This window comes from Corvus brachyrhynchos, unplaced genomic scaffold (genome assembly GCF_000691975.1).
Source record: "Corvus brachyrhynchos isolate BGI_N302 unplaced genomic scaffold, ASM69197v1 scaffold34, whole genome shotgun sequence".
Classification (NCBI taxonomy): Eukaryota; Metazoa; Chordata; class Aves; order Passeriformes; family Corvidae; genus Corvus; species Corvus brachyrhynchos.
In genome coordinates, this window is record NW_008238126.1 from 7,301,804 (window position 1) to 7,315,997 (window position 14,194).

At 40.6% G+C, this 14,194-nt stretch overlaps 1 protein-coding gene across 1 annotated transcript; it reads right to left on the reverse strand.

Moving 5' to 3' along the window:
• Nucleotides 1-12,729: 12,729 nt before the first annotated feature.
• On the reverse strand, nt 12,730-14,188 carry JUN (Jun proto-oncogene, AP-1 transcription factor subunit). Its single transcript, XM_008633064.2, has one exon. The coding sequence runs from the start codon at nt 14,158-14,160 to the stop codon at nt 13,327-13,329; it is 834 nt and encodes a 277-aa protein (XP_008631286.1). The 5' UTR covers nt 14,161-14,188; the 3' UTR covers nt 12,730-13,326.
• Nucleotides 14,189-14,194: the final 6 nt, after the last annotated feature.

The following is a 14,194-nucleotide window of genomic DNA, read 5'->3' on the forward strand; positions in this document are numbered from 1 at the left end:
CCAAATTGGCTTTGTAGAGGTAGAGTACTTAGTGAAAACGATTCTGAATTTGCACCAGTGCCAAGGAGAATTTTGTTCTAAGTGATTATAAAAATCCATCACCAGTACATCTTCACTGTTCTATCTAAATCTCTCCATCTATAGCACTTTCCTAGTCTTCAGATGATTCAAATTACTCAAGGGGCTTGCTTGTAACCACATTTAAAAAAAAAAAATTGGTATTCTTTTCCTTCTTCTGAAAAAATGCATGGAAGCAATTGCTTGTTTATTTATTTATTCTGTTTGTCTTTATTATAATTTAGTGGTACTCCAACCTGATCAACTGGTTAAAATCATCTTGGATTTTTAGTTGCATTCAGTTTATGTTTGTTATACATCAAAATGAAGTTTAACTTTCCTGCTGTAGCAGAAAATTTCAGGCATGTAATTGTTTCTTCTAAGTGTTTTAGTCTGTTCTCAGTTCTGAAATTTGGTAGCTTTTGCTCAGTCTCACAGTATTTCTCATTCAGAGGGTTTTCTGAGGCACATAGAGTTGATTCTTTCATGTTATCTCCTCTTTCCAGTTCTGGCAACTTCCCCTGTCTTCCGTTTGAATCCTCTGCCTTTAACTGCCTATTTTGGTTCCCCCAGAAAGTGTCTTCTTGTGTGTCAGGGTCTGGATTCCTGCACCTCACCTCAGCTCCAGTTCAGCAAAGGATATGGTTACACATCCAGCTCCAGAGAGGTGCCTCAGAGGAGTGCAAGTTCGATTCCCAGAAACATCAGTAGAACATTAGCAACTCCTATCTTTTTCTGAATTCTGAATAAAGGTCTAGCATCGAGGACCTGATTAACTGGAGCACTGGCTCAGGACCTCAGCTGTCCTCCTGCCTGTTTGACTCCGTGAGAAACACCCTTGTTGATTTGGAGAGCTCCCTAAATCACAAAGTCCTGACAACTCCAGATTCATGGTGTTTGCTTTCCTTGGCATGTCCCAAAACACCCTTCTGTGTTGGGCTGCACCTGTGATATTCCAGCAGCTCTCTTTGTTCCCAAGCCATTATGTCTTCCTACTCAAATTTCCATTCAAAGAGTGATTCATGCAGCAGGGGAAAGGCATGACCTGGCTGCCCCCTCAGTTTCCATCGCTGTGCAGATCATGTGCAGTCCCATCTGAACTGGAGACTTGCATTTCAGACTCCTCTATTCCTATACCTGGAGCTAAGTCTTTTATTCCTTGCTCCTTTAGTCTGCACTAGGAGCAGAGAATTATTTGCTGCATAAAGAGGCTTTTTGAAAGAAAGATAGTTTTGGTCACAGGAGTAATGCAAACACAGCAGCATGGATTTTCTTTTCCCTAGCAATGCCTTTTCTCACAGCACACAGGGTTGGTACCTGTGCCACAGCTGCTCTGTGGACAAAGCACAAGTTTGACTCATGATTTCAGCATCCTTTTTATTTAATAAATAATAGCTTTCAAAACTTGAATGTTTGGTTCTGATGTCCAGCTGGAGACAACTGCACACGTCCACCAACAGCCTTACAAGAGCTGCATCTCTTCAGGCATCCTTCCTAATGCTTTTGATGTCTTCCACTGTCCCTGCACTACTTTCCTCTTCATCCTTTGCATATTGCTACCTTATGCCTTTTTGAGTCTCTTCCACACTGTCCCTCTAACCTCAGTGCACTCATTTGTAAATTCAGTTTCCTTTACTGTGCAGTTGAAGCATTCCTTGTTTGAGAAAGTTTTAAAAGTTTTTTGGTTTGTGCTTTTTTCTTATTTCATTTTTGGTTGTTTTTTTTTCTTCTCCTTGCCTAAATAGGATTTACAAGACCCTGAGGTTTAAATTGAGTTCTCTGAGACTTGTGGGACTCCTGTGAGGTGACGTGGTAGATGCTGAACAGGCATCTAGACCCATTGTAATTTACCTGTAAATGTATTTTTATATCATATGGTTCCCAGTGAAGTAAAATCCCTGGCTCAATAATAGAACAGTAATATGCCCACAAGGGATTTTAGAAGACCCAGATTAAGGAAAGAATAGTGATTTTTAATAGCTGGAATCAACCTTCTTTTTCCCTTGTGTCACAAGACATAGGGAAATCTCAGTTTCAATTAAAAGTTAATATTACATCATGAAAATGGGATAAACGTGACATTAAGAAGTGAATAGAAGGGATATTGTAATGACAGCTCAAGTGCTATTAGTGACTTCATGTTTAATTCAATAAAATATCTCTATTTAAACATTATCTGAAGCAGCCAGAGCTTGCAATAGAATTCAGAGCAAACCTACTGGAGAGTGTACATGGCCATGGCACGTTTGTTAGAAATATTGGCAAATTTAACTTAATTGTAACAGATTACATCTCAAGTTTGCATTTTCCAGTTTGGTTTGGTTTCTGTATTACTTTGGTTTTGAATCTTTTGAATCAAAAATATCTTTTGCACTCCCTAGGCTTGGTTTTGTTAGTTTATTGTACAACAGGTTGCATCAATGTCATCTAGATGTGACTTCCAGTTTTGCTTGAATTGACACCAAAATGACCAGGATGGTGGTTTGTTCCCCCTTCCCTTCTTCTACTCACTGGCATAATTTCCATCCAGCAAAGCTTTTGAAAAATAAGGAAGGAAAAGGCCTTCCTGTACAAGCTTCCTGTGAATCCCATCCAAATATAAAAGACTTGTGTAAAAGCTTGGCAGGCAATCCCAGCATATGCCACTTAGTGACTTCCTTATTTTATGCTATCATTCCACGTACAGCAAATGAATCTGAAAATCAGAGTAATTTCCATTCATTTTCGAATAAGAAATCGTAAATGGTAAATTTCCTATCTGTGTATAACACCCACATTTTAAATCAAAAGTCTTGAATGCTGACAGCATTAGTCATAGGAAATCCTGTATGAGCATCCAGCACTTGAGTTGGACCTTCCCCTGGATCACACCATAGAAGGACTTTGCAGGAAAACGTTCTGGTACTCTCAAATCCTGCATTGATTTTAACCCTTCACCTGCCAGTGCCTCTGCCATGACAGTGCTTTTTTTTTTTTTTCTAGAGGCCATTTGCTATTTTCTTGTGATCGAAATTGTATTGAAAAACAATATGTTTCAGTGCTAAAATTGTCTGTATTTTAATAATACACCAGTAGCATTTTATAGTACAGATGTGCACTTATACACTCTCCCTTATGAGCACAAATAGTCTTCAGTGTATGCTGTTCAGAAGAAAATTAATTTGAATAAAAAATACTGAATTAGAATATTACATTGTTGTATTAATGTTTGTGCATTAATTATCAGCATGAAACAAAGTGCACAGGTCAGTAAAAATGGAAAGCTAAAAAAGCCAACGTAAGTTTGTACATTAACCCATAACACGGCCAAGGCAATAGCAGTGACAAACCCAGCTGTGTTGCACAGGATCGTTTTCACATTACATGGCTGAACCAACTGTGACAATTTATTTGCCTTTATTTAAAAGGAGCCATCTCTTAATGGGCATAATATATCTTTAAAAATAAAAAATTCCTACTTAGCATTTTCATCTAGTGGGAAAATCCCACACATGTTGAGTTATTGTGGAACAGCTGGCTTAAATTAAAGCTTCAGACTTAAGGAAGGAATCTTAGAGCATGAAGTATCAAATAATAGCTAAATTCCAGATTAGGATGAGGCTTGTAATGTTAGGCATGGCAAGTGTATATTAGGCAAATGGACTTGAAGAATCGTAGGTTTTTTGTAATGTGGTGAATCTTAATACTCCAGTTTTAGATCTAGAACCAGCAATGTTTAAACATAGTTTAATCTAGTTTGATAAGTGAATCAAAATACATTTTAATATATTGTTGTTCATATGGGAGAGGCTTTGGACTATGAAAATACTGATGGATGTCCACAAAAGAAATAGGAAGCCATTAAAAATTCTCAGTAATTGAGAGCTCTGCTTTTATTCTGACTCTTCTGAGGAATTTGAAGAGACTTTCATAGATTTTTGGAGCATCATCATTTAATGATCATTTTTAGTTGTAAGGCAAAAGTGATAATTTTTACTACATGGGGAGTTTCTGCTGGTTTTCAACCTTTATTTATAAAACTTTTCTTTTTGAACTCATAGACTCATTGAGTCATTTAAATCAGAGAGTAGATCTCTGTGAACTCAGTATCATTTTGAAGATCCAAACCAGAGGGCAGATATAGACCAAGACATAGTTGTTTGGTTTGGGGCTTTTCAGCATTGTTTTTTAAGCCAAGACCTGGACTGCCTGGAAAAAGGAGAATCAAACTCGGTATTTCTACACTGCAGATCTCAATCAGCAGTTATGGAAAACTGTGTGTGGGACTATGAAGGAGCTCTTCATGTAAAGCTGCAGCTGGAATTAGAACTCAAATTCAGTACTGATTGTGCTCTTGGCTGGTGTGGTATCAGCTGAACCCCAGAAACACGGAGGAATCTGGGTTCTGTATGTTAATGGCGAGGTCTTGCTTGTTCCTGTTTCTGTACAGTTATAAAGACAAGGAGTTCTATTTCTTCTTAATTTCCTTAGATCACGGCTGCCAGCAGAGACGTGAGACCCTCCTGGAGAGGCAGGAAGGGGTGAGATGGTTGGAAGTGCTTTCCTGGATTGATGGGGCTGTGCTCCTGTGCTGGGATGGGCAGTGTGTTAAAAAGGGGATAATGGGAGCTTTTCTTTCTTAGATTGGGCTGTGCAAGTGTCAAAACAGTAGAACTAAATTCCAGGGGGGGAACTACATTAGGCTACAGAAAATCAGGCGGCACTGAGCTGCTAGTATTCCTAATTTGCAACAGGTTAGAGAATTGGGCTGTTTGTAACAGAAAAAAAAAGAGTAACTTCACAAGATCTTTCTTTCCCTGAGCTCATTACTTTGTTACCTTTGTTCCTGTGTTGTCGTTGTTACCTTTAGAGTTTGATTGGAACTGTAACTGGCTTTGCCAGTAGCAAATAGGTGGTGTAGATCCTAAATGTGAGAGCTTTTCATGGTTGCCACATTCAAGCCACAGCAACAACCATTAACATTTAGTTAAAATCCAAGCCTTTCTCATGTTGCCAGCCTGGCATTTCCTGTGCAGTGAAAAACAGAAGCAGTTTCTGCACGTAAGGATGATAATAGAGCAAACAGAGGGGGCCAAGGAAATAGCTTGAAATTAATTGTGGGTGTGGTAGTGTACTTTGTCAGTAAATTCAAAACAGACAGAGAAGCCAATGTCAGGAACATGTGCAAGAAATTCCATTTATAAGACTTGGAATAATAACTTCACTGCCCTCTTAAATAATTTTAAACATATATGCATAAAGTTAGTCATCTAACAAAAACAGTTTCATAAGCAGGTATAGTAATGTCTCACAGTTCTTGTTCAAGTTAATGGCTGCATGAAAAATGTTCCCTGGGAAAGTCAAACCATGTTTTATAGGTTTGTCCATATGGGAAGCTGATCTTGTTTAACCAAAAGTGTGAATTCAAATTAAGTTAGTAAAACTGGTGCAAAATCTGTCTGGGCATTTTTGTACTGTAAGTTCCATTGGGAAGAATGAATTTAGGAGTTCTGGCTCGATCTGTGGCAACGTGGATATTGCTGTGAGCATTTCTTTCAGGAGATGCCACATCCTCACTGCCCGTACCTGCATTTATGTTCCACCTCCCCTGTTGCTCCCTGTCATTTCAGGGGTTGGTAGAGCTCTGTGGGTAACAGAATCAGGGGAACAGTGCAGGTTAAAATATTCCCAAAAGCACTACCAGCTCAAAGGAGGGAGTGGAAAAGAAAAGGAGAAGGGAGAAGGTGGCTGTTCAGGCTGACACCGAGGTAGAAAAAATACTTATACACATCAAAGCTCAGCTCTCTAAGGGCAGGAGGTGCATCTGACGGTGTTTGCCTGCAGCAGTAGTGTCCAAGTGGTTTGCTACTGCAGTCCACAAACTGGCACAGAAACCTGAGCTCCTTCCTTGGTACCTTCATCAAACACCAGCTAAAGCTACCTGAGGTTGTTCAGCGAGGCCCCAGGTTGCACAAAAAGACAGATGTGCACACTTGGACCAGTTTGAGACCATTCCTTTGAAAGAGCTGGAGCTGCGTAACTTTCTTACGGAAATAGAAGTTTAGTCTGAGACTAAGATTTTTCCTTCCTTCCTTCCTTCCTTCCTTCCTTCCTTCCTTCCTTCCTTCCTTCCTTCCTTCCTTCCTTCCTTCCTTCCTTCCTTCCTTCCTTCCTTCCTTCCTTCCCTCCCTCCCTCCCTCCCTCCCTCCCTCCTTTCCTCCTTCTCTCCTTCCTCTGACATCCCTATTTCCAAATATAAAAAAATACTGTGATTTCAAATCATGTTTTCTGTCAAATATTTATCAGTGGCCTGATTTCCAAAACTGGGATATTCAGCATCTTCAGGACTTGTGCTACTTTTTTGGTAAATGTCAGTATTTTGAGAAACAGCCAGATTGGTCAACTTTATTGTCACTTCTCAAAAATTACACAGAGCCTAATCTGTCAGTAGTTGTGAAGTGTAGTGAACAGCACTTCCCTAAATATACTAAGCTGAGGTGGTTTTTGGAGTGCAGAAGTGGGAAATAAAATCCAGAAGTCTTTAACAATGCTGATGTATTAAAAGCACAGATACATCTGCCTAGAGAAAAGCTGCCTGCTTTTCCATAGCTCGTGCTCCTGAAAACTGGAAATCGTGCTGTACCAGAAAGATACTGGTTAGAAATCTCTGCTTCAAGGAGAAGGAACCTGCCACTAAATTCTGCTTACAATTCATCATTTAGAGAAAGAAATTTGATGTTAACTTTCCAGGGGTTGGCTTTGGTCACAAACCTTTTTGGAGACTAACTGCAAACTCCTGTACTGTCAGTTTTGAAGTCAGCTGTATCTACTGTATATTTTTACATAGTTTTTATGTAATTTTGCATATTAAAGCACTTTCTTAACCAGTTAAAATATATGTACTTATAAATACTTTATCTTGTTCAGTCAGGAAGCAGGGAGAACAGACAATCTGTATGATTGAGAGCAGAGCCAAACAAGAAAATAGGAGATGGATTTTGCGTGGAGAATTCAGGTTCTTTTTTTCCCCTTCAGGTATTTGGGTCAGACACTTGGTGATTATTAACATGATAAAGATCATATCTTGACTGGGGCCCTGAGACACCACTGGAGGGTTCATTCTAAGTCTTGTTTTTAATTACTTCTTGCAACGAGTTTTGCACAGTTAATATTTGGGGATAATATTTGGATAGGGAAAAAAAGGTGTACATTATGTATGGGCTGCAGCAGAGTGAAGCTTTGCATATGGAAATTTGTTCATCACTAACACGTGGTGGATGTTTTCAGAAATGTTCTGTGTAGTGAATGTCTCCTGATTCTAATCAGGTAATTGTTGCTCCTTGGTTTCATCCTATCTGACTGGAGGCTCCTAAGTCAAAAAAACCTGACTGCTGAGGCACAGGCAATTTAGTTCACCCAGATCACTTCAACCAGCAATTTGGTTTATCCAGATCATGCTCTGAAGGGGCCTGTGCTTTTCTGACAACCATAAGGAGAACCTGTGGTGCCTCTTACCCCAGCTTTGTTAGGTGTCAGAAGTTAAACTGAATAAATCCTGAGCTATATCTCCAAAGTGTTACGGATTTTTGTGTCTGATTTCTCAAGGTGAAAATAAAACAACCACCAGAGCTTGCAAGGTGTGTGCAGAAGGTCACAATTTTTGCTGCTGTTAAAAGTTCTAAAACTACTTTTGGACACAAATGAAAATGAACTTTTCATAGTTGCTTTGATTTGCAGTCACAGAAGGTCAGCAACTTTGAGAATCACATCACTTGAAATAGGTAGGCCCCAGTTTTGGTAGTGCTTGGCCATGCTTTTAAACCTACCAGTGATCCATTCAGTGGAGATTCAAAACTTCTTCAGTTTTCTGTTTTTAATACAGTGCTGTGTGAGAGAGAGGCTTTATGAGTTTGGATAGCAACCTGTATTGGATGATCCCTGTGTCGTGTGTGTTTTCATGATTTATCTGAGACAGAAAGGTGCAGTAACAGCAGCCATCCAAAAGCCATGCCAGCTAAATCATCACTGGGGAGGAGAATTCAGAAAAACAGCCATGGGCACTCAGTTTGAACTCTTTAGTGTCCTCTGAAATAACTGTGCTTATTCTATGACTAAAGTCATGCAGGATCTCCCTCCTCATTGCAGTGATTATTTTAAGAGTTCAGGAAAGTTGTTTAAATTTTTCTGGTTTTAGTACACTTGTATGATAACAGGTTTCATCTGAAGTCTTTTTTGGCTACTACACCATCTAAGAAGAGGCTCCTGTTCCAGGCATCTGTGCAGCTGGTTCCAGGGCTGTTCGCTTTTGAGCTCCATCTGCTGGAATTCTATCCTGTTTCCCACATCTTTGGTGTTATTATGCTGCCAGGTCTCACAGGAATTGGTTTTAATTAAAAAGAGAATAAGGAATGAAATTCACAGTTCAGAGGAATTTTCAGTAAGTTGCTCGTCCTTCTGTTTAAGGATTCAACTTAAAGATTGCTTGGAGAAGACAAGACTCAAAATCAGAAAATAATTGTGAGACTGAGGAAAATAAATAATAAATTTTCCTCTGCTTTTGTTTACAGTTTCTAGGTATTTTATAGAGATTTGGATTAATCAGCTCAGTCATGACCTATCAAGTTCTGTATGAGATTTCAAAAACAGATTACTTGCTCATTTTTCTGAATTAGGTTTTTGTTTGGTTTTCCACTGATGTCTGTTGTTACTCTATAACTAAGAAAATTAGCAGTGTTTTCAATATTTAATTAACTTTTTTAAAAGCCATTCTTTCCCATTGTAACTGTGCTTCTAGTGTTTCGGATATTTAAGGACAGAAGGGACCATGATGAAAATCTAATTTGATTTTTGTAGTTCCATTGTGTCTTAACAAAAAAAGTACTGCAAAGAATAATGTGCAGAATTGGAAAAGAGGGCCCTGCTGTGCAAAACCACTCTAAAAGTGTTTCAGTAGTCAGAGGCTTTCACGGTAAATTATATGATGACTTTCTACAAGTTTCCTTTGTAAGGAGCACATTCTCTGTTCAGAGGATACATTATCCTGTTCATGTCAACAGTAATAGATCTGTGTAGAATTAGGATGGCCACCAGCCCTTGGGTGCAGGCTCTGGTGTTGACAGTGCATGTGATTCCAAGGAACAAGCACTTCTCTGGAAGAACTACCTTCCTAAAAAGCAAACCATCTGCATTTTGAAGTTTCCTTTTCTCTACTTGTAAGGCTAATACCACCTTCCTTCCCCGGTCCCTCAGCTAATGCCAGATGTTCCTAAGGTATATTCTGTTTCATAATGGGTTTGTGTATATAGTAATTTCAAATATTTCCTTGAGTCCATCTGCCTGTTAGCAATAGTCGGTGTTCACGCATGATGTTTGCAACTTTTATTTTCTACACAGCCAACTTTGCCTGAACTGGTTTTAGTTCTTGATGTGGGTAACTCCATGTTGTTATACAGGAGTCTTGGGAATAAGGGGAGGGAAGAAGAGGTGGAGAACAGAGAAAGTGCTAGGCTTGATTTTAAAGATAAGTGGATTTTTTTCAGTTCTGCCTTGTGCTTCTCCTGGACACGGCACAGCCCATGCCATGGTGCTCTCCAGCGGTGCCTGAGCTTGTTCCAGCCTGAGCTGCTTTTCAGAAAGTAATTATTGTAATGGATTTCTTAGACTTCTGCATGGGACAGAACTGTCAGCCATTTTTCACATAGACTGGGGGGATATTTTCTGGATTTCCTGACAGCTTCCTATAAAATAGAGATAGCTAAGGAATCTCTGGTCATTAGACTTCATTGTTAAATGGGTATGTGCTGCCTTAGGCTGGTATTTAAAGTCCTCTGTTTTGAGGTTGGTATTTTTTAGACCTTCGGATACATGGGGGTCTGTACAAACTTCCACTGTGTTCTGAGGTTGAAAGTGGCTGGTGACTCTAACTCTGTGCCATTGGAGAATAAATTAAATTGTTACTGTTCTTCCTAAAATGAAAAGTACTTTGGATTTAAAATTATTCAGTGAACAATGATGGTCAAACCCCTCTTTGTAGCTCACTTCTGTTCATGGAGATGGAAGTGTGAGGCTTCTATTGGTTTCAATAGAGACCCAAATTGTAATTAATATTCCTGTATCCCAAACATGTTGTTCTGATTAGAGGCTCTTTGCCCAGGCATTTCTGTGTAGCCTGCCCTGTTTGAAACCCTGCCTTTTTCTGACTTCACTTCCTGAATCCGTTGACAACACTCACAGCCAAACAAAATACATGTTCACAATGCTGTTATTTGCAAAATATTCCCTTGTGAGTACAGCTGGGGCAACAAAAAGAGTTTCTCTCTGAATCTCAGAGAGAACTGACTATTCCTTGTAGAAGTAAGGCCCATAGTGCATTTGGCAATTTTAGTCTTGGCAGTTAAGTAAGTGTTAAAACTTTGCATTTCACCACATACAAGCGCACGCACGTCTTTCATTACCCTTGTGTGTATTGATCACACAGTGATCTACTAAGAAATATACTGAGAGTGCTTAATTTTAATCTAGGCCGAGGTGGACCAGATAGCAACAGGCTCCTGGCCCACCACATTGTTTACAAAACAGATGGAGGTGGAAAGACTATAAACTTACTTTGCCCTCTTTTAGGCCTAATCCTCAAATGTGATGAGGGACCAATGAAAAGGTTCATCTTGAAGTGCTCTTCATCTCCTTGTGAAGCTGCCTAACTGGTGCTAAACCCCACCTTGCTTGGCAGATTCTATGACTGGACATCAATGAAATATTGATGTGACAGGAACAACCCATCACATGGTGCCCACTGACCCAGCAGTGCCATTGCTCAGGAACTCTTTCACCCATGCCACAGAATGTCACCCTGAGAGAAAACACACAACTGCACTGCTGAATGTCTGTGTGTGCACATGAGGCTAGGGTGGAGCAGACTGTCACTCAGCTGTGTTTAATTAACATAGTATTTTATATAATGTATTTATTTTTTACGTAATTAGGTGATTAAGCAGAATGCTTGCTAGTAACATTTCTTCCATATCCCAGCGCTGCTGAGAGTTAAACATGCACCTTTGCAGGTAATTAATCTCCTTGCCCTGCTTATTTTGCTAGTTGGCACTTGCTAAATCCCTGTAAAACCACACCCAGCAGAGCTGTGTATTATCCCTCTGCTGTCTATTCCTACATATGGTCAAAATCAACTTACCTTCCGGGTTGCTGACATCAGCAAAATGTACTCTTGGCAAACTTGGGAATCCTCCTAGTAACCCTTTGTTTGGTTGGTGTTGTTACAGTTGTATTCCTCTGACAGCAGCAAACACCCTCCAAACGGTGCCTACCTTGACCCACGCTTGGGATGTGGAAGGACACTACCAAATTAGCATATTTTAAACATTAAAATAACCCCTTGTGTGATAAAATGTGTATAATGGGGTGAGGGGGGGAAAGTTAGAGGAAGATACTTCCCTGCTTCCGGTAAGGAACTGACCCATAGTAGTTGCAAGTTTCAGAGTATAATTTTGATAACAGTAAAGATGTGTATGTATAAATATATATATATAAAAAACTATCTAGTCATTTTGTGAAGTGACCTTAACCAACACTATCACTTCAATTAAAATTAGGCTTATTCTAATTTAAGGAAAAAAAGACTTTAAAACTGCCTGGTTGAGAATAATAATTTTCTGGTATATTTTCTGGCAGTCTTCTGATATCTATTTTCCCTTAGCTGTTTGGCTCCAAACAGCAAACAGGAAAATATCTGGTCTCCTTCAAATAGGTTTATTAAACAAAATCGATTGGGTACAGTGTTTAAAATCCTGGTAATAAAGCTGTTTCCCACCCCCACTCAAGTAAAGTAGCATGTTTCTAAGATATACCTGTATATTATCATTGTACTAAAAATCAGGATTATTTTGTAAAAAATACCTGGGACTTGCCTGAGAAGTTGCTATTTTCAGCAAATTGCTGGAAACAAGCAACAGGAGTTGCTGTTTTTCAACAAGTTGCTATTTTCATTTCCCACTAGGTTCAGTTTTCCCAGCTTTTCTATTGCCAAGAAGGTTAGAACCCAGAGTAACACCCAAAAGGGAAAGGATTTAGAGACAGGGAAAGGGTTATAAAATTATTTTACTGTTGACAGCAGCATTGTCATAAATATTAACAGACAAGAATCACCTCCTACCTGAGAAAACATAGGGATAAAGGTGAATATTTTTATTTTTGAAGCCTACAGCCTATTTTTTTTTAATACAACCACCTGCCTTATCTTCTTGAGGGCATTAATTTAATAAAAAGCATGTCAGATCAAGTAGCCAGTTGCTCCAGTTATGGAACAATTTCATTCCCTGCCTTTCCACCCCTCCACTACCCTGCCTGAAGTCAGATGTCTAAACTGGGCCCCAAGAATGCAGCAGGCAAGGCAGGCAGGCTGCAGATGGGAAATACAACTTCAGGACAACCCCAAAAGTTGTATGAGTTTAGTGGCCATGACCTGGCTTCTCCCTCCCCTCCTCACACCTTTTCCAGGACATATCTGGAGTTACAGAGTAAGTTCAGCATAATCCCTACCCTTCAGGGTGCAGCTCAAAGGGCATTTTCCCAACTCAGGTACTAGCCAAAAAAAAAAAAAGTGTGAGGGGAAAATACATTTTAATTATTTTATTTTTCTTAAATATAATAGAACCTTCTAGAATTTTTTCCAGAAACAGAAACATTAAAAAATTATACTTTATTACAAATGGTAAACTCAGAGTGCTAAAAAAAAGCCTCTTATTTACAAACAATACTGGGCAGTGCCCAAATAAACAACATAAAAATAACTTACAAAGTCATGAAGTAGTTTATTGACATTAATCAACTTTCATAAAATAAAATAAAAAAAGATATGTACATACACGATTTACTTGAAGGCAGGCAGAACAGTTCTTTTTTTGTTTATCAGCCTCCCACAAACCTCCCTCCCACTTTTTTTTTTTCTTAAGGAATACTACATAAAGCAATCTACAGTTTCTATTGCAGTTTAACCTTTAATACTGAATGATCATCGAATGTTAGGTCCATGCAGGTCTTGGTCAAAGTTAAACGAAGATCTGACATCTCATCCGAGCAGGAACAGCACTTCCCGGAGCAGCGCTGGCCGCTGCACTCCCGGCTCCAGCTGAAGGCTTTGCCAGTCTTTCCACACATGCGCTGCGGAGCACAGGCAGGACTCAGCCTCTCAGCTTTTGCCATTAGCTTTATGCCTCTGCCACTTTGGATTTTTCCCGTTTAGTTGTACCACAACACAGTTCTCGCTGAAGAGTCTCTTCAAAACGTCTGCAACTGCTGTGTGAGCATGAGCTGGCACCCGCTGTTGACGTGGTTCATGACCTTCTGCTTAAGCTGTGCAACCTGTTCTCTGAGCATGTTGGCAGTTGATGCCAGCTCTGAGTTCTGGGCTTTCAAAGTTTTCACTTTTTCTTCCAACCGAGCAATCCTTTCCAACTTCCTTTTCCGGCATTTGGACGCCGCGATTCTGTTCCTCATGCGCTTTCTCTCGGCTTTGATTCTCTCCTGTGACTCCATGTCAATGGGGGACAGGGGAGGAGTTTCCCCCGGCATTTCAGGTACAGTCTGCGGCTCCTCTTTCAGAGCCTGGAGCCGGGGATGCTGCACGGGCATCTGGGGGTTTATGTGATGCTGGGGCGCGTATCCCATGCTGTTGGTGTTGTAGTTGGGCGCGGAGCTGAGCGCGTTGGGGTTGAAGTTGCTGAGGTTGGCGTACACCGGGGGCTCGCTGTGCAAACTGGTGTTGAAGCTGGTGCTGCCGGCCATGGAGGACACAGGTGCCATCCCGCTGGTGACAGGCTGGGCGGCCGAGGTGACGCTGGGCAGCGTGTTCTGGTTGTGCAGCTCGGCCAAAGCTCTCACGAAGCCCTCCGCGAACCCCTCCTGTTCGTCGGTGACATTCTTGGGGCACAGGAACTGCGTCGGGGTCGGCGTGGTGGTGATCAGCCCGTTGCTGGACTGGATGATGAGCCGCTCCAGCTCGGGCGAGGCCAGTTTGAGGAGCCCCACGTCGGGCGAGGTGAGGATGTCGGCGTTCTTGTTCCTCAGGTGCGGCTTCAGGTTGCTGGAGGGGTCGGACAGGTTCAGCGTCATGTTTTGCTTCAGCACCTTGGCGTTATTGTATCCG